The sequence below is a fragment of the Gymnoscopelus braueri genome (assembly GCF_963280865.1).
Source record: "Gymnoscopelus braueri genome assembly, chromosome: 4".
Taxonomy (NCBI): Eukaryota; Metazoa; Chordata; class Actinopteri; order Myctophiformes; family Myctophidae; genus Gymnoscopelus; species Gymnoscopelus braueri.
In genome coordinates, this window is record NC_137605.1 from 54,934,135 (window position 1) to 54,961,932 (window position 27,798).

A 27,798-nucleotide genomic window follows, 5' to 3' on the forward strand; every position below is an offset into this window, starting at 1 on the left:
TTAGATTGGCAATTTTGCTCAACTTTTGCCTCTTTCTTTTTTATAGTATAGTTCGCAGAATATTTTTGACAGTAATGGTCAAAAAACAGTATTTTTAAAATAGTTTTCGAGGTATTAAAAAGGTCCTCAAATTGTCACTTTTAGAAATGTGCAGATAGCCTAACCTGTATACACTTATACTGTATGTTTGGTTACTGTTGAGCGAGAAAACAATGTTGCACATTAAAATCATCGGGGTACACCCCAAAACCACAGTTTGAGAGTCATTGATCTACACCATTGGTTCTCAAAGTGGGGTCCAGGGGTCCTTGAGGGAGTTCCAGGGGGTCCCCAGCTAAATGATAGATTGTTAGGAACCGAATAGACCCTTATGGGTCTGTAACTCTGAGAGTGTACAAATGGATTTGGGTCCATTTGTACACTCTCAGAGTTACATTAACATTGATTTTACAATATAAATTGGGGTCCAAGAGATAGAAATGTCATTAAATGGGGATCATTAGCCTAATGCATGTCAAACTGGGGATCCTTGAAATTAAAATGGTTGAGAATCACTGCTAGAGCCGTAAATATCTTCTCTTATGGGGGTCCCTGGCATATCTTTTCAAATGGGAGTCCGCGGGCTAATAAGTGTGAATTAGGGGGTCCTTAACATGAAAAAGTTTGAGAACCACTGATCTACGCAATGCCGCTGGGAATCAGTAGTGAGCTGTGTGTGTGTATTCCTGCATGTTAACTTGCTGTCAGCAGCTTCCATGGTTACACTGTCTGTGTGTAAGAGCTACCTGACCTACACTTTAGTCCTGGCTACCTGATCTGTGGTGTGTTGGCACAGGACGACCACTCGCTTCTGACACCTGGTGGATGTTTAGTCTGGACCAGTGGTTGGAAAGTAACAACAAAGTAACATTTACTCAAGTGCTGTTCTTAAGTACAATTTTGAGGTACTTTTACTTTAGTTGAGTATTTTCAAATTTCTATACTTTTACTTCTACTCCACTACATCTCAGAGGCAAATATTGCAGGCCTACTTTTACTTCACTACAATTATTTGAAGACTTGAGTTACTAGTTACTTTGTAGATTTGAATTATTATTACAAAACACACACAACCACTTCAGCCCTAATTTAAACTTTGGCTATTTGAAAATAGCAGATCTACAAGCTCACAATGCGCCACCATGCGACGCGTTGTGAGCTTGTAGATCTGCTTTTTTTAAGGATTTTTATATGTGACGAACTTGTGAGATAGGACATACTGCATATTGCGTACTTTTACTTTTGGTACTTTATGTATATTTTGATGCCAATACTTTTGTACTCTTACTCAAGTACATTTTGAACACTGGGCTTTTACTCGTAACTTTGTGGTATTGATCATTTTACTGTGAGTGAGTAGAATTTTTCCACCACTGTTCTGGACAATGTCAGAGGAGCAAGGCTCTATGAGGGGAAACTTGGCTGGCCTGGTTTTCATGAAACTGGTTGAATGATCAGTAGGCTGCCTCAAAAAGATTACGTTTTTATGTTATTCCATTCTATCTGATGAGATACAGACACCCCTGACAATGTGACTAGTTGTATTATAATGAATAAACTAAGCTAAAAATGTATTCAGAAATTAAAATCCCAAAAATATACAAACTAATGAAATTAAGTCTAATGTTTAATTACAATTACAATTCAACAAATTCACACATGGGTTTTTAAACTCTGCCCATAGCAACATCTATTCCAGTGGTTCTCAAAGTGGGGTCCGGGGACCCCTAGGGGTCGTTGGCGCGGGGGGTCCAGGGGGTCCCCAGCTAAAAAAGCATCACTATCATCGCTATTAAAAAATGGCAGATATACAAGCTCGCAGCACGTCACTTTATGCCACGCTGCGAGCTTGTACATATGCTATTTTTGAAAAATATCGAAAATGTTTGGAACATTTTGAATAATTTAGAACATTTTAAAACCTAAATCTTCTCTTCTGGGGGTCCCTGCCACAAACTCTGTATAGATGGGGATCCGTGGCCAAATATATAAATTTGTTGGTCCTTGACTTGAAGTTTGAGAACCATCTCAACTACACTGGCTTGTAGGTACACGGTCTGACCACACGGTGGCACCGTAGCTCACACTATAAGCAAAAACTCTTGAGACTGACTGCTCTGTGTAAACGGGCCGAAAATAGACATACAAGCTCACAACACGTCACATTCCGCACCCGTTGTGAGCTTGTAGATCTGCTATTTGTACAGTTACTGTTAGTTGTGATGTGTTTGATTTGAAATGACTCCATTTCTAGTTTGCTGTAAGTTACAGCAAATAGAAATTGAGACATTTTAAATATAACAAAGTAAGAAATCCCAACTCTGGTAATGATTTCATCTGCTATAAAACACTGTCAGTAAACATATTTATGAGACCACAGACATGTACTAAATTAATCCTCTCTCTTTCTCTCTCACACACACACACACACACACACACACACACACACACACACACACACACACACACACACACACACACACACACACACACACACACAAGGCATCACACAGTCCCCCCCCCCTCCATCTGTTGACCAACTAATCCTCTTACCATATATGGTCATACAGGGCCGTGAAGGGGGGGGGGGGGGGGTTCAACAACACACATACAACATGCAGTGATGCTACGCGTGTGTGTGTGTGTGTGTGTGTGTGTGTGTGTGTGTGTGTGTGTGTGTGTGTGTGTGTGTGTGTGTCTAAGACTTCTAAGTGATGTGTTAAAGTCCTGTTACAGACAGACAGACAGCGTATGTCACATGAGCTGAGTGGAATCAAATCAAAGTTTAGTCACAACATTTAGATGTGTTTGACCTCTGACCCCTAGCCATAATAGATCCTGTCTTTGTTTTTTTAAGGCACTTTAGTGGGACGAGGGGTTACGTGGCTGTCTGCCATCCATTATGTGTTTTTACTTTTATAGAAGATCCAATGATATTTTATTGTATCGTAAAACCCAATAAACAGTTATAGTTAGGGTTGTGTGTGTCTCTCTCGCTCTCACTCTCTCTCTCTCTCGCTCTCACACGCGCGCGAGCACACACACACACACACGCGCACACGCACAGGCACAGACACAGACACAGACACACACACACACACACACACACACACACACACACACACACACACACACACACACACACACAAACCCTAACTATAACTGCTTATTGGGGTTTTAAGATACAATACAATAACATATCATTGAAGCATCTATAAAAGTAGAAATGCATAATAGGCTTTGTATAAAATATATGTTTAAATTAAAGCGGCATTATGTAACTTTTTTTTAATGAATACAATGTAATTTTGTCCAATCTGTATGGTAGAGTATGTTAATACAATATAACTTATACAATCTGTATGGTAGAGTATGTTAATACTATATAACTTATACAATTGTAGTGGTTGTATTTTGTCTCCCTGCTCTTCTATCGAGACATTTAGATCGTGTCAAAGGTCATGTCTCACCTAGGACACAGGATCTGCCACGCATTTTGACCTGACGGTAAAGATTTCAATTTATCCCCTGAGCAAGCAGGCATAGGCTCTATTAGCTGATCAATGTTAAAAATGTCAGCACTTGTGCATGAAAACCGGGTTGAAATCCGGGTGTAGAAGAGGAAAGTTACATAGTGCAGCATTTTAAAAACAGAACAGATCCATATCAGTCAGTATAATAAGCAATATCAAAAATAGCATCACACCGCCCATGCTACAGTAAAACTCATCATGACCAGACGCCTGCCTGCGTCACACACTGGGTTTTTTAGGAAGTGAATCCTGCTAATGTTAGCACTATGGCGTGGCTGAGTGGGCAGAGAGGACATCTGGGAGCTGGAAGGTTGTCCATTCAGTCGCAGTTTTACTTTCGCCCACTTGTTCTGCCCAGTCCAAGTGTGCCTAAAAGCAAGACACTTAAACCATAACTGCTCCCAGTGGGTGCTGTATTAATAGCACCCACAGCTCCTAATGGTTAGGGTGGGTTAAATGCAGAGGTCACATTTCTAATGCGCAAATGTACTGTGATAAATATCTCAACAACAACTGAAGTGGGAAAATTATTATTATTATATTTTCCTAAATGTATTGGATGAGCCCCTAAAAAAAGTCCCAATATTTTATAGTTAAAGGGGTAGTTCACCCCCAAAAATACTTTTTTTCTAATGATTAGTCACCCCATGGAGACTTCATCTATATCTTTTAGTTTTTGTCACATTCCTAAGCCAATAATTTGATGATAATTTATACTTTGTCATACCAGCCACGTGTTGCATAGCCTGGTAAACCCCCAGGCTACGTGTTGCATGCCAAAAAGTGCCAATCTACAATCTCATTGAGCTTGTACATCTGATATTTTCCATCACACACGTGCTTATACTTGTGAGGACATCAACATGTTAGGAGAGCGTTTTTCTGAATGTCATTTATACAGTGTTTTTATATTTTTATAAAATATTTGTTACTGCTAAACCTAAAGCCAAAGATAGCTGATAATCAGTGTGACATATTAACATTCTATTACCCAAAATGGATATGCTATTATGTGTATATGTAGATATATTTTGTTCTCTCCTTGTAAATAGTAATTTAAAAAAAAAAACGAAAAAGTTCCATTCTCAGTGAAGAATCCGTCCTTTCTTTATTTTGTAGCACTTTTTTTTTATTTATTATTAATTGAAATAAAACCCTGAGACATCAGGATTTAAACCTGTACGACCGCACTCACAATTGCAACCATCCTTTCCCACAATCCTCTCTTTCCGCTTTTAAGGCTACTAGTGGTTACTGTTCGGTACCTGAACAACAGAATAAAGAAAAACAATGACTTTATAAGCAGCGATTCTCAACCTGTGGGCCGGGGACATCGGTTTGGGCCAATGAGGATATCACAAGTGGGCCCCCAAATAATTGGCAAAAAGACAAATATTTTAATAATATAACATTAATATTGAACCTTGAAAAATAGCGTTTTCATGGTGATACCGATAAATAGAAACAAAATCGGTTCAATGATCATTCAAATAAACACACTTAACACGGCTGCCGTGTTAAGTGGTCAGATGCGTGGGCTGCGGATGGGTGGGCCTCTGATATTTAAAAAAAAAGGTTGGGAACCACTGCTTAAAAGTGTATGAGGATTTACAGTTGACCAAGCACTGACCAGGGTGATTCGACAGAACCAATAATGACATGAAGGGAACAAGAAGACATTTTTTTGGCAGACAGGTTCTGTGTGAGAGAGGCGACACCGCGTGTCTCGGCGAAGGAAATTATAAATAGACATAAAAATCCGCAGGAACCAGCATTTTAAATCCACACAGAAATAGCGGAACTAAGCTCATTTAACCCATGGGTATATGAGTCATTGAAAAACAGAATTGCATGATCTCTAGTATTATCACAAACCATTATTTTTAGAAGTGCTTTTTTTCTGACTCAAGTCTGTCTGAAATGGAAGGTCACTCTGGTCACAAGTCACCCCCGTCACCGAGACTTTGTTCAGACTGCAGTCAAATACTATTTGTTTCTCAAATCTGATCTTTAGGACTGACTGACTGTCACATTTGTGTATTCAAACATCTTCAGCCTATCTGCGTTGGTGGCTCTGGTAACAAAGTAACGACATAATGCGCAAGTAATGCTTTACTTATGCTCTGTCAAACCGACAGAAACCTCTCATCTACATATTTTAACTGTTTGTGTATTTTCGTAAATAACGCCCTACGTGATCATACTACAGCGTCACACAAAAGTATCAAAAATTGTAGATCTACAAGCTCGAAAAACGGCGCAAAGCAACGCGTCTAGAGTTTGTCGATCTGCTATTTTTGAATTTGAATCCTGACAGTAACAGTTTAGGACATGTGAGGTGTCCGCCCGACAGAGACGATACGATGGTGTCGCTTGCTAAAAATAGCAGATTTATAAGACCTGCTGTTGTATGTCTGGCTAGAGACACTGTCACAATTAGGCCTCAATGTCAGAGTGTCCAGACCGAGACACATCTTTTAGAAACCAGATGTGGATTGCATTTCAAACCCCCTAGGAATGTGGTTCAAATCTGATTAGCAAAACAAACAAACAAAAGAAACACTTTCCATGTGATTTGTTTTCTGTTCAGACTTGTACACAATACTAATAATAAACCAATCAGACCAATCTGATTCTAATCCAGATCGCCCCAAAAATGCAATCGTGGCCGTCAGTCTGAACATAGTCCAAAGAGGGTTTGTTGTGGTGCAGATGTGGACAGCACACAGGATGTTAAGTGGGTGATATATATAGTTAGCATGTGTGGTCATCTGACCACAGAGGAACTTCTAAGGAAGCTCATTTGCCAAGCATTCATGTTATATGGCTTGTAGGTAGGCTAGCTACTTCCCTGTCACTCTAAACCAAGCTGAAAGTTTCATGCGCAACAGAAGTGAAACATAAGGCCCTTACACATCCCCCTTCTACATGAATTATTACCAATAGACTTTCAATGTGTTGATGTTATGTCATCTTTGGTGCAAGACTGCAAGTTCACCTACAGGATATACTGTTATTGCTCCAATTATCGTTTGCTACAATTAACAATTTCTAGCCACCACCATCAGTAGCTACAGTATTAGCCAAGGGCATCATTACTAGCTAGCTAGCTACCACCCTCACTAGAAAGTGAATATAGCTAGCTACAAGCATCACTAGCAAGAGGATGCCATCATTAGCTAGCCTAAATCAACACCACCTATAGCCACCATCAGTACAGTGGGTGATGACATTGCTACTAGGTAGTCAAGAGAGCATCACTATTGTATTGTTGCATGTCTTGTCGTGTGGAATAGTTGTTACTGCAGTAATAACTAATAGGGAATATATGGTTCTATTTTTACATGAGCATTGTTAAGACCTGGAACGCATCTGTGTCACTTTAGATTTCTTTTGCTATTCAAAAATAGCAGATCTACAAGCTCATAGCGCGGCACTGAGTGCCACACTATGAGCTTGTAGATCTGCTATTTTTGAAAGATTAGATTTTTTTCAAAAAACTATTAGGATTTAGAAAACTGTGCTTGAGTTAATGCCAGAACAAAGCAGTGGAATTCATTTCTCAGCCCACAATAATTGTTATTACCATCAGACATTATAGGAGAAGAAAAAGATGCTTAACTCTGAGCCAAAGCCAGTAGGGTTATATGGGTGTGAGAGGTCCAGTGACATGAATATATGAAAGGATAAAACCCACATATCGTTGCTTGTCTTTATCTCCGTATTATAACTTTTTGTGTTTTTTCGTAAATTAACGCCCTACTTGATCATACTACAGGGTCACACAAACGTATCACAAGGAGCAGATTCACAAGCTCGAAACGCGACACGTTTTGAGCTGCTAGATCTGCTACTTCTGCTATTTTTTTTGTTTGAATCCTGAAAAGTAACAGCTTTTTGGACAGTTTCCACCCGACAGAGACGATGTGCAACATCTAAACAAATGCATTTCAGATGTAAGCCTTTGGGTTGCAACCTGTATGTGTAAGATGTATTGGTACACACAGTGCAGTGTGACATCATATCCTTAGCAACCAGGCTTGTTGACTGACAACAGGGTAACTGTATAGAGTGGATCAGCGTAGAGCAGCTTGTCTGTAGAGCCCGGCCCATATAGGTTTGGCCTATATATAATGTCATTATTTGATATTTTTTGAATAGGGCTTAAGTGGGTCAAATAAAATAAAATAATGTTTATTGGTATTTTATATTGACTTGTTTGCTTGTTCTTTGTAATGGTCGTCTTTTCATAATATTGAAGTATAATATTCTTAATTGTATTCATTCAATTAATAAAATCAATTTCAATCATCATCATTATATATATTTTTTATGTATTTTAATTGTTTTCCCTATTTGTTTGCTTATATATATTTCTCAAATAGATATCAAACCTATATTTTTCAAATTGAACGAATGATTTTAGCACTTAAAAAAAATAATAACAGCATCGGTTGGACTCTAGAGGCCTTAATCCTTGTTGTAACGTTACACAGTTTTCTCAGCAAAGTGCCTGTCAATCAAGTAACCTCAGCACCATGCAACCGGCTCTCCTCACCTGTCCATCACCTTAACCTGTGTAAGGATTAGCTACAGCTCAGCTACAGTAACTCAACCCATTCTCTTCCAAGCCATTACCCCAGGTGGTGTGAAATCATTTATATATCGACTAAAACCCAATTTATGCTTTCGCAATTGGACCGACCTACAAGCTCACACGAAGCGTTGTGGACACGGCGCATTGTGAGCTTGTAGGTCGGTCGAATACAGCTTGTAGGTCGGCTATTTATGGTGCGATGGAGCATAAATTTATCATAGCGGTTCAGGGAAGTTGACGAGAAATGTACCAACTGTATGCTAGTTTCCATTGGTGGTGGTAGGATCCGCCTTTCCTGGCAAATATTCAAATTTAGTACACTCAGTCAGGACCAGTGTTGATTTTTGACAGCAAATTTTTATTTAGTTTTAGTCATAGTCTTTTGAATAAAATTCCATTTAGTTTTACTCATATTTTAGTTATCTGAAATGTTTTAGTTTTTGTCTAGTTTTAGACGACTAAATATCATAAGATTATAGTCGACTAAATCTACAGCTGATTTGGTCGTCTAAAATGTATTTTGCCGGTGCCGTGATGGCTGATTTTACACTTGGTTGCATGCTGAAAATAGCCGATCTACAAGCACACGTGTCGCGCTGCGACGCGTTGTGAGCTTGTAGATCTGCTATTTTCATAGCGCAAACCCCGAACGCAACCAAACATAAAATGTCTTTTAGTTCTACTGGATCTCTTCTCCACTCGTCCCTCCCTAACATTTTAGCCTAGTTTTTATTTGTTGACAAAATTGTCAATATATTTAGTCATAGTTTGAGTCATCGTAGCTTATTATGTTTTTATTTAATTTTTGTCAGTGAAAAAAATTTAGTCATGGTTTTTGTCGACGAAATCAACACTGCTCAGGACATAATGCACGTCCAATGCGAGAGAGAAGGGCTGAAGGCTAATGGCGGCTAGATAAACCAGCTTGGTTTGAATTTCATCATTAAAGGGATAGTTCACCCAAAAACTGACTTTTTTTTCCTCTCGATTAGTCACCCCATGGAGACTTGAATTCATGGATATTCTAATTGTTTTTGTTGCATTCCTAAGCCAATAATTAGATGACCAGCGGACCCGTAGCAGCGGTTCCGGCAGGAGACACAAAGAAGACTCGGAACCGCTGCCGGTCATAACATTATTGGCTAATAGGAATGCGACAAAAAAAAAAGAATTATCCATGAATTCAAGTTTCCATGGGGTGACTAATCGATAGAAAAAAAGTCATTTTGGGGGTGAATTACCCCTTTAAGTATCCATCTAAACACATTGAGTGTTTTAATTAAGGTGTCTGTATTATTTAACTACAAAATCGTTCCAGTTAGTTTAGTAAGTTAGTTTATAGTTTTGATTGTCTGATGGAACTGTCTCGTCCCACGTATTCTAGAGCCCCATAACATCTATAATTCTATAATCTATAATTCCTATTTAAACAAGCCGGTCATTGAACTGCAATACAACTTCCTTCGTATATCTTCTGATGTACATCGTCGCTGTGCTGTCGGATGAAAATCTTGTATGTCCAAAACCATTACTTTTCAGGAAATGAGGAAAAAAGAACCTGTGTTCCAATGGATCCAATGTACTTATTATTTAGTCACAAGCTCTTGTTAATACTTTTAATTGGTTCAATATGTTCAACTTGACGCCCCTTGACGTCCCTATACTTCAGGCATGTCATTGTAGATGAAACCTTTTCAAAAATGGTCAAAATCTTACAAAACATATTTTGAGCTACTTTTGCATGCCTATGCAAGCCTATAAAATAGTGTGTTAATTTATGGGAAAAGAAGAACATAAAAAGAGATACAATGTTTCCGCCCGACAGCAATGATATAGAAGCCAACTCAGAACTCCTCCATGTACAGAGGCTAAAACAAACAGCATGAGTATGAATGGCTAGCTAGCGCAGCGATGCCAACAACATGTTGGGTGCAAATTAAACCTCTTCCTGCCGAGGTGGCACAACACTAAACACAAAGACCCAGAGAACAGCGGTTCCCAACCTTGAAAGCATTCGCGGCCCACCCATCAGTGGTCAGATAGGTGGGCCGTGTGCATTTTTCAGAGCATGTTTATTTTAACGATCAATCAATCAATCAATCAATCAATCAATCAATCAATCAATCAATCAATCAATCGTGTTCTGGCTTGGAGCAATGGAACCAACGTGGTATAATTTAAGTTCTTATTTATTGGTATCACCATGAAAACACATCAGGATTTTTGTCATTATTTGTTGTAAATATTAATGTTATATTATCAAAAAAAATCGGAGTGTTTTGACAATTATTCGGGGACTCATTTGCAATACCCCCCACGGGCCACCAGTGTGCCCCGGCCCACCAGTTGGGAACCGCTGCCCTAGAAAGACAAGAGGTTTCAGCATTTGAAGCGCAGAGTAGCGAGGTAAAGACCTCGGGGACAACGGTTCTCAAAGTGCGGTCCAGGGACCCCCTCAGGAGTTCCTTGAGGGGGAGGGTTTCCTAATGCATTGGTTCTTAAAGTGGGGTCCGGGGACCCCCAGGGGTCCTTGGGGGGGATACCAGGGGGTCCCCAGCCAAATTAGTTAACATAGCTTCACAATCATTTTAACCACTTTAACCATATTTTATATGTTGGGCCATTCAAAAATAGCAGATCTACAAGCTCATAGCGCGGCACCGAGTGTAGCGCTATGAGCTTGTAGATCTGCTATTTTTTTTTGGGGGGGGGGGGTCCGCAGTCAAATACACATCATTTTGGGGGTCCTTGACATGAAAACGTTTGAGAACCACCGTCCTAATGGACCGTACAGGTTCTGTACACTCTGAGAGTGTACAAAATGGAACCAAAATGGACCCGTAAGGGTTCCATTGTGCGCTCTCAGAGTTCTTGAAATAAAAAAAATAGGTTTGAGAACCACTGCCCCTCTGGTCAGCGGCTTAGCACCGTGGAACCACCGCGTCCAGAGCCGTGCTGAGCTGCTGGAGGGCGTGCAGGTCTTCCAGTGTGTGCAAGAGAGAGAAAAAGAAACATTCACAATGTCCCGCCGTCTACTCTGAACGTTGACATTTAAAGGGGGGGTGTATGTGATGTTGTTTTGTTAATGTTGAAGTGATAAATAGCTCTATATTCTGATAATAATCATTGCTATAGAGTGTGTGTTTAGTAACGGGGAGTCTCTTTTGTGGGGTTGTCTCTCCATATTGGATACATTTGGTAGCCCTGAAATTGTATTTTCTTTCTTTAATAAAGAGCTGGGGGAGAGACGGGAGACCCTTGTTGCTGACCAAACACACTATAGCAACGATTACTATCAGAATATAAAGCTTCACTTTTTAACAAAACAAAACAAAACAAAACAAAGAAAATACATTTTCACTTACACCACCTTTAACATTGTCAGCATTCAGTCTGGGTTTCGTACGAGAAGAACCAGCGTGTTTGTCCCACAGCACAATGTCTTTTGTATCTCTGTATTAGATCTGGTTCTGCATATTCAGCCCGTACCAACAGAACCTTCCTGACCTTCCTGACCGTTGCCCTGCAGAGAACATGTCTTTCACAGCGTCGGTACAGAGCTCAGAAAGTCAGCAAACACTGCTTACAATTTTGTGGCTTTGCATGTCGACGCTTAACTCATACTTTTCGTGCCGGAAATAGCCGATCTACAAGCTCAACGCACGTGAGCTTGATAGATCGGCTATTTTCGCAATCATACGACAATCTCCGTCACATCAGGCTCTTGCGGTAGGTGTTTTGTCGAGACGAAGGGTGCGGAGAGAGGGAGGCGTGCGAGGTGGCGACGTCCATCTGTTTGTAGAGCTGCCTCAGCTCCGTCACCTCCCGCAGCACCTCCTGCGCCTGGTCCCAGGTGGAGAGCGCCTCCTTCAGGAGTCTCTCGGCCTCCGTTCTCGCTCCCTTCTCCGCCTCCTCCTCCTCCCTCTTTCCTCCTCCTCCTCCGCCTTGTACCTCCGACAGTAACTCCTGGGTTCTGCTCAGTTTCTGCTTGATCAGCTCCTGAAGCTGGCCGATCGGTAAAGGTCCGGCCGGTGCCGCCGCCGCCGCGTCCGAACAAGTCTGGGTTTTGGTTCCGCGGGGTTCCGAGAGCGTCGGGACGCGATCCGCGGCGGCGGAGGCCTCGGTCCCGCGGGGTTCCGAGTGCGTCAGGATCTGGTCCGCGGAGGCACAGCGTTGCTTCTCGGCCTGGCTGAGACGTTTCTCGGGTTGGGGGGAGTGGATGGAGATGCGAGCCTTCCCCTCCGCCTCCCGAGGCAGGCTCTGGGACTTTGTGGCGGCGGTCTCGCCGGCCGTCCTGTCGGAGAGGCCGTGGTAGGTCTTGGAGCGTGGGCAGTCGGGGGTCAGCTGGGCCGGGACGTGGTGTTCGTGCGGAGGGGTCGTGGCGTCGTCCTGGATCAGGTCTAAGGTCAGCATGCCGTCGGAGGAAGACGTGGACGCCTGCACACACACACACACAGACATCAATGAGACTGGGATTACAACCAACGCAACCCTCATAATTACGTACTGTATGTCATACTGTATGTAGGGCTGTAACAGATAGAATCGATTATGAAAGAAATATAGATTTTAATCAAATTATATATTTAAAAATATATTGTTTTATTCCAGTAGCAATGAAACAAATCTACAAGCTCACAATGCAGTGCATCGGGATGAGTTGTGTGCTTGCACATCTGGTTTTATTTCTGCTATTTTTGCACAATACCATTGAACGATAAAGTATAAAATAGGGCTTAAATGGTTAATCAGACTAGAATAGTTGATTTGAAAAATCTATTAAAATCTTTCCACATTAATCGTCCATGTATAAAAAATAATTTAAAAAAAAACGTGCCTCCATAATGAACAAAATAGGTTTGGTTTTGGATTTTTTTTTGTATGTTTGAGAACCTTCGCATTATAACAGGTATCCGTTTTAGCATCATTGAATTGTTTAAATTGGTTTGTAAACAGAGCTGTGTTTTTGTGTTTCCTTACACCCTTCTGGGGGTGGAGACGCACATTAACGTGTCAAAGCCAACATTTACATCTGCAGTTTCTGTTGGCTAATGCGTGGCTATTGTTCTCAGGTTTCAGCTGCAGATCACCAGCAATAGGTTAGGGGTGGGAGGGGTGGAGTTAAGAAACCACCTGACAGCCGGTAGTGTGTAAAAGTTCCCTGGCCCTTTTACTCAGATTCTTGGTTAGATTGTTTAACAACATTCAAATAAGCAGTGGTGGAAAAAGAACTCAAATGTTTTACTTGAGTAAAAGTATCAATACTGCAATGTAGAAGTAGGCTACTCTGTTACAAGTAAAAGTCCAGAATTAAAAATGTACTTGAGTAAAAGTATTGGTATCAAAATGTACTTAAAGTACCAAAAGTAAAAGTACTAAAATGTTTGAAAATAGCAGATCTACAAGCTCACAACGCGTCGCGATGCGACGCGTTGTGAGCTTGTAGATCGGCTATTTTCAAATGTTATACCTATGTATAAAATAGGGCTAAAGTGGTTAATGTATGTTTTATAACGTAATCATTTATATCTGCAAAGTAACTAGTAACTAACGTTTTCAAATAATTGTAGTGGAGTAAAAATACAATATTTGCCTCTGAGATGTAGTGGAGTAAAAGCAAAAGTACTTCAAACCGAAAATACTCCAGTAAAGTAAAGATTCCTCAAATTTGTACTTAAGTACAATGTACTTAGTTACTTTACACCACTGCAAATAAGCATATCTTCTTCATAAAATGTCACATTTCAATCAATGTATGACACATCATTTGAAAGCTTACATTCTGTATTTTCAAAATCTAAAAAAAATCTGAAAAATGACCAATACACCCCCCCCCCCATTGTACTTGGGTCACATCATGTGTTAGATCATGTGTTATACTGACCACAGCCAGCAGGTGGCCTCTGGTTGGCAGCCGTCTGGTGTGAGGGATCTTCACTCTGTCCCTGGTCAGGTGTGACAGCTGTCTGTCATCTGCCACTGTGACCTTACAGACAGACAGACAGACAGAAAGACAGACGACAGACAGACAGACAGACAGACAGACACATTCAAAAGAGAGAGGGAGAGATTAAGACCCAAACGGAGAGAGAGAGAAATTATGAAGTAGTTTCCCTTCCGCTCCGATCAATCACAGTGAACTACACACTGTACATAGCTCTGCATGGGTGATGGCTGACTTAAGCAGTCACACACCTGGCCTGAGTGAAAGGAGTAGTTCACCCATAAAAAGAAATCTATCAATTACACACCTCATGAGGCCTTGAATTCATGGAGATTCTTTTGTTTTTGTCGCATTCCTAAGCCAGTAATTTGATGACCTCCGGTAGGAGACTTGCAGAGTCTCCTACCGGAGACATTAGCATCTTTCCGCCGGTCATCAAATTATTGGCTTAGGAATGCGACAAAAAAACAAAAAGGAAACTCAGTGAATTCAAGGCTTCATGGGATGTGTAACTCCTTTAAACCAATCAGACTGTGAGCTGGGTGTGAGACACACCTGTGGATGCACACAGGAGGATAAAGGTCGTTCGATACTCCTTCTGACATCCCAACTTTTCTTCTGAAAAAGGAGGTGATGTAACCAACAAATTAACCTCATTTTCCTCAGAATGTCCTGACTCTCCAAACTATAGTTTCAGAAAGCCTGTCTGGTGCTGCACACAGAAATACAGACAATAAAAAGAACTTTGACGGAGAAACCTGTGTTGTCTCTCCCCTGCTGTAGACAACACACAGGCCACTAACACTAGCCTGTTATGTTGACCACTAGGCTCTATGCACAGCAGCCATATTAGCAAGAAATTGGGCCTCTTCCTTACTTCCTTCACTGGTGTTACCAATGATACTAATTAAGGCTCGGTTCCATTCTAGTCAAACAGAGTCAGGGTGCTGATATTGAGCTTGTTGGCTCACAGGAAACACTCTGCTACACCAGTGGGTCTCAAAGTGTGGTCCAGGGACCCTCATGGTTCCATGCAGTGGTGGGGAAAGTACTCAAATGTTTTACTTAAGTAAAAGTATCAATACTGCAATATAGAAGAAGTAAACGTCTGGAATAAAACATTTACTTGAGTAAAATTACAAAAGTATTGGTATAAAAATGTACTTAAAGTAACAAAAGTAAAAGTACTCATAATGCAGAATGTCAAATTTCAAGTTTTCAAATGTATAAACATCTTTTGAAAATAGCAGATCTACAAGCTCACAATGCGTCGCACAGCGACGCATTGTGAGCTTGTAGATCGGCTATTTTCAAATGCCCAAAATCTATATAGGGTTGAAGTGGTTAATGTAGCCTATGTTTTGTACATTTTTATAATCAATCTACAAAGTAACTAGTAACTAAAGATTTCAAATAAATGTAGTGGAGTAAAAGTGCAATATTTGGATCCGAGATGTAGTGGAGTAGAAGTAAAAGTATTGGAAATTGGAAATACTCAAGCAAAGTACAAATACCTCAAAATTGTACTTGAGTAAATGTACTTAGTTACTTTACACCACTGGTTCCATGAGGGGGTTCCAAAAGGCCCCATACGGTTGTGTAACTCTGAGAGTTATGGGGAGGGGGGGTCCTTGAAATTAAATTTGAGAACCACTGCGGAACAATGGAACAGAGCCTTCATTAATATCATTGGTAACACCAGGAAGTAAGGAAGCGGCCCCAATTTCTTTCCAATGTGGCTGCTGTGCATAGAGCCTATCCCAGTGAAGAACACGGTTCAGCTGACTCTGCTTATCACAGCTCACATCACGCCGCTAAGCTCACGTTAGCACATTAGCGCGCCATCCTCCGCCTCGTTCACATGCTGCACACCTAGTAACTTATCTATAGTTACAGCTTGCAACCATATCTCTCCCACCCATACAGTGCATCTCTCCCTCCAGATCTCCCTTCGGGTAAGAGACACTGCAGTATTAAGACCAGAACATATTCTACAAGAGCACTTACCCTGAGGTAACCCCACATCCTACCTAAACGCTTCACCAGTTGTATAAACTTGTATGAGGCCCTTAAGCACAGCACTTTAATTTGTCACTTTTAAGGGCATGGGCCATATGGTTGCATTAATTAAAATATTGTAATGATAATTGTAACAGCGTGTTTTTTGGGGACACTTCTCGTATGCATTGTGGTCATACAGTATGTTTACTGTCCTTTTCTCTGAGCACGCCAAAGCAAATTCCAGATCAACTACTATATAAACTAGTTTTAATAAATTATTAAATCTTGAATCTTGATATGTTGGAATGGCAGCTCCACCCCGGTGCGGTTTCGGAGATGTGTTGATATGGCACCTGGGGTCAAGTTCAACCTGGGCTTGCCTTCTCCCCATGCACTTAATAACATAACCACTGCCGGAGTATTCTGTGTGGCTTTGTTTGAGCATGTCAGAAACGGTCCATCTCAATCATGTGGCGTGAACAGGACTTCTTATCTGATTACTTTATTCAGCACTCTAGGCTAAATTAATCTTCAATCTGATTAGTTTCATTAAGGATGAAACAAGAGTGCTGTCGACAACGCCCTGGTCCTAATTGAAATGAGATGTAATGGCCATTTAGTCTGTGGTGGTTCTCGATGGTTTACTCACATTTTTTAATTTATTTAACTGTTCACACTGTTGCGTTTTAACAGTTTCTCTCTAAACTAATAAAAAATGTAATCGAATGGACCATTTTAATAATGAATGGTCATTATCAAAGGCAAACTGAAAGCAGTAATACGGTATATTTCCTGCACAGGCCCACTGTTCCGTACTGCAGCAGAAACACTGCATGTGTGTGTGGACCACAGATGCATGCAAGACGCCGTGGTCGCAGACAGCAGATGCGTGCAAGTTCCATTTCTGCTTTTTTTTAATGCATCATAAAAACTGACTGTCTTAGAATAAACTGCACACAATGATTCAAATTGCATGACACCACAGTGTAAAAATATGTTTTGGAACAACCATTGTGCTTTACAAAAGCGGAAAGTTTTGTCTTTCTCTGATTTAGAAAAAATTAAGACAATTGCTAACTTCTGTCACTCCATTTTGCACAAATCTGTGACAAAAAATGTGTTATTTTTTGCAGGAAGGGGATGTTTTTTGTTTTTACTTTCTTTCAGTGGATGGACACCCATCCCACCAAATCCCATGAATGTAGTTATTCTATGAATGAAAACAATGGGTAAAGTTTATGATAAAGGTTATGGATAGGGTTATTAACGCAACTTTTAGCGAAGCACAGACAAAAACATCCATTCATTTTGTACATCGTCCAACCACCCTCAGTTTACTGGATTAAAATGGAATCCCAATGAATCCATGTCCTGTGGAGGAAGGCACAGGACATGGATTGGCTGTGAAGCGAGCCGAGAATGAGCTCAGCAGTGTAAAACCTGTGTACTATTATGTCTGATTTATAATTGGGTGTCGCGTATCGAAAATAGCAGATTTCCAAGCTCACAACGCATTGCGGTGCGAATCGTGCGATGCGTTGTGCGCAACACCGGACGCACAACTTAAATATAAATCAGGCCTTACTACATGTTTACACCGCAGCTGACAAGCAGAGATATATACACGAGACAAGGACCATTGAGATGAGATTGAAAAGCCAAAAAGCCAAAAAGACATTTCCACCCAAAAAGAAGAAGAGAACAGAAAACGTCTTATCTGGAAACTACTGCTCAGTGAAGAGACTTTTTGACTTGTTTCCTGTGTGGTCAATGGAAAAGGGTTAAAGCAGTGGTTCTCAAAGTGGGGTCTGGGGACCCCTAGGGGTCCTTGGGGGGGTACCAGGGGGTCCCCAGCTAAATGAGCATAAGCGTCACAATCATTCTAACCACTTTATCTATATTTCATACGTTGGCTATTTAAAAATAGCAGATATACAAAGTGTTTGGAAAATATTGTTATTGTTTTTATTTTTACATAAATCTTCTCTGCTGGGGATCTCCCTAGCACGAAGCGTTTACAGCTGGGGGGTCCGCAGCCAAATACATATCATTTTGGGGGTCCTTGAGAACCACTGGGTTAAAGAGCAGGCGGTGTTTCTTTCTACCTCATCCAGGATGCGGTTCTTGGCTCTGGTGATGGCCGAGTTCAGGGCGTTGATCCATGACTCCTTCTCTTCTGGACTCACGGCCAGGAACACCAGGTTAGGAACCTGCACCTCCACCAGAACAGAGAAAGGAGCTTTAGTTTGTTGCTTTACTGACACTCTTTCACACTCCTGCCAGTCAGGACTTGATTTCTGTGAATTCTGTTGAACAAACCCAGCTGACAGAAGTGGACTTTCTGCATCAAAGTACATCGGTCTCCACAGACAGACAGACAGACAGACAGACAGACAGACAGACAGACAGACAGACAGACAGACAGACAGACAGACAGACAGACAGACAGACAGACAGACAGACAGACAGAGACAGATGGACAGACAGACAGACAGACCAACAGAGAGGCAGGTGTGTGTATGCCTTTACACACACATTTGGCCCATCGCTATGATTTTTACATCACGTGACAACAACGAGGCAGGCGAACAAATGCCCAATAGTCTCCTGATAGACTATCGTGACTATTGACTATTGACTATAGTACTTAGTTAAGGCATTAGGCTAGAGAGAGTAGAGAGAGGGCTTGCTAGCTTGCTAAATAACATGCACAGACTGGCTGCAAGCGGGTGCACGTCACTTCCACCCAGCCAAGGAGAGGACAGTGTAGCCAATGGAAAGCAAAATCTGCTGGTGCAAAAGGCACACATTGTCTCTGTTGGGTTTCTAATTCAAAATCATCAAAAGTAGCTGATCTGCAAGCTGGTGTTTCCGGCTTTAACACCAGCTTGCAGATCAGCTACTTTTGATGCTTTTGTGTAACGCTGTAGATTGATCAAATAGGGCGTTCATTTACACGTTAAAAAACAGAGAGACAGACAGACAGACAGACAGACAGACAGACATACAGACAGACAGGCAGACAGACGGGTACCGTGTTGCCAGGAGAGCGACAGCGCAGCAGGGTGAACTTGCTGTGGTTCTTCTTGCTGCGGCTCTTGGACTTGCGGAGTTCCTCAGAGCGGTCATAGTCAGCCAGGTCCACCACCTCCTGGAACCTCTTCTCCTCTTTCACCTAGAAGACACACAAACACTTATTTAGACCTGAGGCCGATTGTAAAAAACGCCTTCTAAATCCTGAAAATCCCGAGTTTTCTGAAAAACGTCAAATCTTTATTCAATGTCTATACCGGTAGCAACAACTACAGACAGTGTTTCCGGCTTGAAAGGTATAACAATGTAAAGGTGTTCCAGGTCTAAATGGGTTAACAACAGTAGAAGACTCACACACGCACACGCGCGCACACGCACACACGCACACACACACACACACACACACACACACACACACACACACACACACACACATACACTATTTCTATGCGTGTGAAGCTGTGACAGCAGTTAGGGTGGCTAATCTGCGTTAAAAATGCTTATTTTTTTCATTCTTCATTTTCTTGTTTTTTTTAACCCTAAACCTAACCCTAACTCTTAATACCTGTACACACACACACACACACACACAGACACACATGCACGCACGCACGCACGCACGCACGCACGCACGCACGCACGCACGCACGCACGCACGCACGCACGCACGCACGCACGCACGCACGCACGCACGCACGCACGCACGCACGCACGCACGCACGCACGCACGCACGCACGCACGCACGCACGCACGCACGCACGCACGCACGCACGCACGCACGCACAGACAGACAGACAGACAGACAGACAGACAGACAGACAGACAGACAGACAGACAGACAGACAGACAGACAGACAGACAGACAGACAGACAGACAGACACGCACGTGTGTCCCCTGCCTAGGACTGTGTGGACAACCTAGGTATATATATATATAATTATGTATTGAGTATTGCATTATTGATCATGTTTTATGTAACCATGTAGACTCTACATGGTTACATAAAACACATACACATATATGATGTAGAGGCATGTGACATCATCACACAGTCTGTGCCCCCCGGCAGTACAGTGTCCATTACTGTAGAACCCGTCAATATCTACTTAAAGTCCGAGGTCAGAGGGGTCAGGGAGGGTTAGCTAAGTTTGGTTTATGTTGCGTCATATGCCTGTGGTGTGCGCCGAAAATAGCCGATCTACAAGCTCTCAACGCGTTGCGGATGCGACGCATTGTGAGCTTGTAGATCGGCTATTTTCGGTGCGGATACTGTGGAGCATAAATGAAGCATTAGGGGTTACGTCATTCAGTCTTAGTTCACTGTGAGGAAGTTAGAAATCTGCCAGATCCAACAGAATCCTGTGAAAACCCCAAACAGAACCCAGTACAACCCAACAGAACCCTGTACAACCCAACAGAACCCAGTACAACCCAACAGAACCCTGTACAACCCAACAGAACCCAGTACAACCCAATAGAACCCTGTACAACCCTACAGAACCCTGTACAACCCAACAGAACCCAGTACAACCCAAGAGAACCCTGTACAACCCAATAGAACCCTGTACGACCCAACAGAACCCTGTACGACCCAACGGAACCCTGTACAACCCAACAGAACCCTGTACAACCCAACAGAACCCTGTACAACCCAACAGAACCCTGTACGACCCAATAGAACACTGTACAACCCAATAGAACTCTGTACAACCCAACAGAACCCTGTACGACCCAATAGAACCCTGTACAACCCAACAGAACCCTGTACGACCCAATAGAACCCTGTACAACCCAATAGAACTCTGTACCACCCAATAGAACCCTGTACGACCCAATAGAACCCTGTACAACCCAATAGAACTCTGTACCACCCAATAGAACAGCCTTCAATAAAGCTGTTTGTCAGACCATCACAAATGCTTTGTCTTGGTTTTTATCTGAGTGCAGGATTGGTTCCAATGTGCACAGACCTGGTACAGACATACCTGGTACTGACAGAATATCATGGTACTGACAGAATATCATGGTACTGACAGAATATCATGGTACTGACAGAATATCATGGTACTGACAGAATATACTTGTACAGACAGAATATCATGGCACTGAAAGAATATTCTGGTACTGACAGAACACCATGGTACTGAGAAAATGTCCTGGCATCAGGGCTCTGCTCTGGTTTTAGTGTTTAGGGTGTGTGTGTGTGTGTGTGTGTGTGTGTGTGTGTGTGTGTGTGTGTGCGCGCGTGCGTGCGTGCGTGCGTGCGTGCAGAGCCAGAGAAACACAAGCAGGCACTCGTTCAGAAGCCTGCAGTTTGTCCCCAGGGGAGCGTTTCCGTTGCGCACCGCCCCCGTGGGGGGTCCTGAATAATTAACCAAAGCTCTCTGGATGATATTAAGGTTTAAACAGGGACATCCCTCTCTCTCCACGGAGAGAAACTCTGATTGGGCCAACGTGCTGCAGCTGCAGTATAGGGGTATAGGCTGACACTGACGATAGCAATAATAATGTGTGTTGTTGTTGTGTGTTGATAGAACACACCGCTTACTTCCTGCACACACAGTACACACTGTAAAACGCTGCATCCATTATTGATTTATTGGCATCTGAACTCTTTGCTCCTCTCCTCTCATAGAAGCTAGCGGAGATTCTGTTAATGGACAGAGAGTTAGCAGAGACAGAACAGAGACAGGACAGAGACAGTAGAGACAGTTAACAGAGACAGGACATAGACCAGGGGTGGGCAACATTGATGATGGAGAGGGCCACTGTATTTCCACGCTCACTCCAGAGGGCCACATTGCATAATACTGTCGAGCCATTCTATGTCACTCAAAAGTAGCAAAACTAGCAGATCTACAAGCTCAAAACGCTGCGACGCGTTTTGAGCTTGTGGATCTGCTATTTTTGCAATTTTTTTATTGGAATCCTGAAAAATTAAAATTTTATTTAATTTCAAATGCATTTAGTTATACTTATGTTAACTTCATGAACTTTAAATACAAATACATTGGACATAAAAAAGACAATAGAATTTTAGTACTAGTCATTAAGCTACTATTATAGATTGAAGTAATTAAAGCGGGTCATGTTTGCATGTTTGGAATTGTAACAGCTGAAATCAATAATATATCAGTATTCTGATATTAACCTGCGGGCTGCATTAAGTGAAGGTGGGGGCCGCATGTGGCCCCCGGGGCCGCCAGTTGCCCATGTGTGACATAGACAGTTAACAGAGACAGTAGAGACAGTTAACAGAGACAGCAGTTAGCAGAGACTGCAGAGGGATGTTGGGGTCAGCTCTATGTTCCCTCAGCTTAGCACAAGGGTTAGGGTTAGGGTTAGGGTTAGGGTTAGGGTTGAGGGAACATGCCAACATGGGGCTGAGGGCACATAGGGAACGCAGGAGTTTAAACACAGTTACGAAAGAGACAGTTATCAGAGATAGCAGAGACAATAAGCAGGTGACACAGTAGAGAAGCAGTTGTCTGTAGTCTAGACAGTTAAACTGTCAGAAGCAGCTGACAGTTATCATTAACTGCTGACATTAACATTTTTGGGTGAGAGAACCAGTGTTGCCAGATTCTGTGAGAGAAACAAGCAACCAGGTCTAGGAAAACCAGCCCAAAAGAAGCGACTATGGGCCACATGAGCACTTTAACATATACATCAGCTATTTGAAAATAGCAGATCTACAAGCTCACAACGCGTCGCGATGCGACGCGTTGTGAGCTTGTAGGTCGGCTATTTAAAAAAGAAATCGTGCAGGGAAATTATAATAAGCAGATCTGGCAACCCTGGATAGAACTAGGATCTGATAGAGATAAAGTGCATAGGATTCAAGGGTAAATGATCCCAAACACAGTCAGACTGATGAATGGTCAGAATGGTTCTTCACTGTGTGCACTGAATCTAAAAAGTGATTTCATAAACAAACATCCAGTAGGCATTGTCAAACTGTGAATCCACACCTGCCATTTACACTATTTAGGCTAGCAGGGAGCATTTTAAAGTGAAACCGCATATTCCACAGGCTCAAGCACAACTTATCACACCACAAATTAATATATTTGACTGTATCCAGTCAATACTGGGCCCACCAAATTATTATTTTAGATGCATGGTTACACAGTGGAATTGGAATGCGGCTCTCCATTCGTAATAAACCACTGCTACACTAAGTTTAGGTTAACATGATGTTTTTGGTTAGAATTGTGGGTGGACTTAGCTGCTAATCACTAGTAACCATGTTGTAAAAACAATAATATCCTCAAGACTGTGTTGTACCAACAAAACCTGTAGCTGTCACAATCTAAACATGTAGCTCTAGTTTATTATAGTTGAACTAATCTGACTAACTTTGTGAATTCATATATATGTGCACATTTATAGGGCTGACCTGAATGCTTCGAAACTTAAAACTTCAACTTTATATTTAGGACTGACCTGAATACTTCGAGACTTCATTCATTACCATAGCACAGTGTTGATTTCGTCGACTAAAACTATGATGAAAAATGTTCATTGACTTTTTTCACTGACAAAAACTAGATAAAAACTAAATACAAACTAAGCTGTGATGACTAAAAATACATTGACAATTTCGTCAACAAATAAAAACTAGACTAGAATTAGGGAGGGACTAGTGGAGAAGAGATCCAGTAGAATCAAAAGACGAGTCATTTTATGTTTGGTTGCGCTCAAGTGTTGCGCTCTGAAAATAGCAGATCTACAAGCTCACAACGCGTCGCAGCGCGACGCGTTGTGAGCTTGTAGATCTGCTATTTTCAGAGCGCAACCAAGTGTAAAATCAGTCATTACGACGCCATCAAGGCACCACCAGAATACATTTTAGTCGACTAAATCAACTGTAGATTTAGTCGACTATAATCTTAGATATTTAGTCGACTAAAGCTAGACTAACAGTAAAACATTTCAGATGACTAAAATATGACTAAAACTAAATGGAATTTGTTTCAAAAGACTATGACTAAAACTGACTCAAATCTAAATTTGCTGTCAAAATCAACACTACCATGGCAATCAATGGCCAAATCTGTAATTGTTTTGTTCTCGTTTTTTTTTATTTATTATTTAGGTCTATGGTGTTCCCCTCCAAACATCACCCTGGAAATAACACAACAGTATCACGTATTGTAATATGCATCAACATAAACAGTTGTTCACAGACAAGGATATTTGTATCTTTCCAGGAAACCTAATCTAATCCTAAACCTCCTCAGTCTAATCCCTCATTAAAATACTACAGCTTGTCTGCTACAAATAGCTAACCACGGCTTTAAAACCATGCTGCTGATTTGTGCTTCCAGGAGTAGGTAGGCCCCTGTAAGACAAAGCCTTATTCACACAAATAAACACTGTGTTGGTTATTACAATTATTAGATCAACTCTATTAACCCATTAAGACCAGGAACGCATCTTAACAAGTCATTTTTAGATTTCTTTGGGCTATTAAAAAATAGCAGATCTACAAGCTCATAGCGCGGCACTCTGTGCCGCGCTATGAGCTTGTAGATCTGCTATTTTAGAAAAATCTTGAAAATGTGTGCAAATCTTTGAATATATACATTTTTAAAGCGAACATTTGTAACTCAAATCTGTGCTTCTGGGGGTCCCTGAAACAAAATATTTTGAGATGGGGTTCCACGGCCAAATTACATATCATGTTGGATGTCCTTGACATGAAAATGTTTGAGAACCACTGATATAGTAACATTTTCAAAAAACTGTTAGGATATAGAAGACATTTGTAGAATTGGCCTCAGGTCTTAATGGGTTAATGTTGTGCTTCTGTCTCCCCAACCCACACCCTGTTGAAGATTCATTGATAGAAGTACCGAAGCTTCAGAAGTTATAATAATAATATCAAACTGTCCTTATGAAACCTGTGGGAAGAAAGTCCACACACAGCTACACACACACACGTGTGTGCGTGCGTGCGTGCGTGCGTGCGTGCGTGCGTGCGTGCGTGCGTGCGTGCGTGCGTGCGTGCGTGCGTGCGTGCGTGCGTGCGTGCGTGCGTGCGTCTGTACTCTGTATGTGTGGTGTATGATGTATTTATAGAAACTCTAATCCTCGTGTTACCCCTCTTCTCTTCTACTCCTAGTTACTAATAAACCCTTCTTCTCCTTCTACTCCTCCTCCTTCTCCTCTTCTACCCCTATTAATCACCCCTCTTCTCCTCCTCTACCTCACCTCCTTCTACCCCTCTTCTCATCCTACCCCTAATTTAACAATAAACAAGGTAAACACATACATCAAATGCAGAGAGACAGTGTAGTGCCTCAGTAAACTATAGGATCATATTAGTCCAGGAGTCATGGGGCTTAACGTGGTTTCGTCGGTTAAAGTTTTTTTCTCAACTGATTCTTGCTGCTGGGGGTCCCCTCTTAAGGATTCAAGAGGGTGCCCAGTGAAATCCCTTGAGCATTTTTTATTATTAACCCCTTAATGCCCAAAACACAAAAAATGCACCCAAAATAGACTTCTATGGTATTTCATGCAAAATACTTGATCTAATTCCTTAAAATCCAAAAGGAAAAAAGTTCCACTAGTGTAGAAAGCAGATCTAATGCATTTGATTTAATTTGATTTCTGTGCATGTACAATATCACAGTTTAAAGATTATGTTGTTCTGGGCAGGAAGGGGTTAATATTAAAAAATGCATAAATATTAAATCTAATGCACTGTACACATCCACTTACATGGATACACACTGTAGAAACCAAATTTAAGCATTTAGATCAAGTATTTTGCATGAAATACCATAGAAGTCTATTTTGGGTGAATTTTTTGTGTTTTGGGCATTAAGGGGTTAATAATTAAAAATGCCCAAGGGATTTCACTGGGCACCCTCTTGAATCCTTAAGAGGGGACCCCCAGCAGCAAGAATCGGTTGAGAAAAAAACTTTAACCGACGAAACCACGTTCAGCCAAAAATCACCCTTTGACTCCCGGACTATATAGAATGCAGAGAGACAGTGTAGTGCCTCAGTAAACTATAGGATCACAGGTAAACCAAGAACCGAGCATCAGTCTAAAAAACAATATATCAAAACATTATCTGTACATTGAAACTATAGGATACCAGGTAAACAATGTGCCACACTCATGGTCCTCTTCTAACCACCCTCCTCTTCCTCCTATGTATTTACTCCCACTCCTTCTATGCCTCCTCCTAATGCATCATTACTCTAGCCTCGCGTGGCCAGACTATATCACTGTGTGGATATGAGTCTGGTGCTTCTATGAGGACGTTTTTTTCCCCAAGGGGCGGGATCAAAACAATGGCTCTGGACGCAATTGGTTAGACCTACAACCAACTACCAATTGCAGTCTCCCATATTTGAATACTGGGCCCTGATTGGTCACCCCAGACTTCGGGAGCAGGAAATGGATTCACAATGGAGCGGTGCCAGACCCAAATCGCAGAGGGCCATTTTTTTTTCACTGGCAGATTCATCTAGTCCCAGGCTATCATTACTCCTCTTCTGCTCTCTCCTCTACCTATCTCCTGTCTCTATTTGTGGTTCTGTCACCTCCTCCTTCCTAACATCCATCTTTCTAGGATCACAGGAACAATGAATGAATTAATGAATGAATAAGAAATGAACTCTAGTTAATCAACAACATGGGGATGCATGCGGTGAAGTAAACAGTGTGCCCAGAAAGTAATGTCCTGAACAGAGCACACCGTCACTCTGTCTCTGTCTCGACCTCGTTAACTGCAAGTGTTGCCAGATTTTGAGAGATAAATGAGCAACCCTGTCTGTCTATGGAAACAAGCCCAAAAGAAGCGACTATAGGCCACATGAGCACTTTAATACATCGGCTATTTGAAAAGAGCAGATCTACAAGCTCACAACGTGTCGCGTTGTGAGCTTGTAGATCTGCTATTTTCAAATAGAAATTGTATGGACCAAATATTTTCAGATGGGGGTCCTCGTACAAATACACACTAATTTGGGGGTCTTTGACATGAAAACCTTTGATTTAGGGGGGTCTTTGGGGGTCTTAATTTGGGGGGTAGGAAACAAGCCCAAATAAGCAACTACACTTTAGAAACAAGCCCAAATAAGCAACTACACTTTAGAAACAAGCCCAAAAAAAAACCTGCAACCCACAACTGCCAATATTTACAAGCGACTTTACAGAAAAACAAGCCCAAAGTCACGTATAATAAGCAGACATGGCAACCCTACTAACTGCTACCACGTGGGGAGATCAGGTCGGGTGACGTCTCTCAGCGGGTAAAAGTCAATACATTCTCAGGTCGTGCTACAGTGACGAGTTGGGACAAAAGCACTTGTCACTTCACCAGACACACGGCACAGAGACTACAGCTGACCAGATCAGCTGTTGCTGTTGTTGTTGTTCTGCACCCGAGTATAAGAGGAAATCACTCCTTACAGAAATGAATAATGAATTATGTTACCCCTTTCCAAGTAGCCAATTGACTCCGTTCCCACTGCCAGAGTAGACAGGTATAGCTTTATGCATTTGTTTCTGCTGTGTCAAATTCAACCCAGATCATTGTTGGGGCACAAATAGATAAATATAAATGCACCATTTACCATTTTACAAAATCACAACAGCAGTGATATCCACCATCACAAATAAAAAAAAAT

General features: G+C 41.7%; 1 protein-coding gene across 2 annotated transcripts in view; it reads right to left on the reverse strand.

Annotated features, from left to right (window-relative positions):
- Positions 1-10,869: 10,869 nt before the first annotated feature.
- Positions 10,870-27,798, reverse strand: part of LOC308083869 (pleckstrin homology domain-containing family O member 1-like) — a 26,459-nt gene continuing 9,530 nt past the window's right edge. Inside the window, exons 3-7 of one of the 2 annotated variants that reach the window (XM_080426278.1) lie at positions 19,149-19,289; positions 18,220-18,324; positions 14,054-14,155; positions 11,873-12,606; positions 10,870-11,823 (exon numbers count right to left, since the gene is read on the reverse strand). In XM_080426278.1, the coding sequence (XP_080282404.1) occupies positions 11,881-12,606; positions 14,054-14,155; positions 18,220-18,324; positions 19,149-19,289 (1,074 nt within the window). In that variant the 3' untranslated portion in view covers positions 10,870-11,823; positions 11,873-11,880. Of the gene's footprint in view, positions 12,607-14,053; positions 14,156-18,219; positions 18,325-19,148; positions 19,290-27,798 lie in introns of both variants that reach the window. The other variant, XM_080426277.1, reaches the window with a different exon arrangement.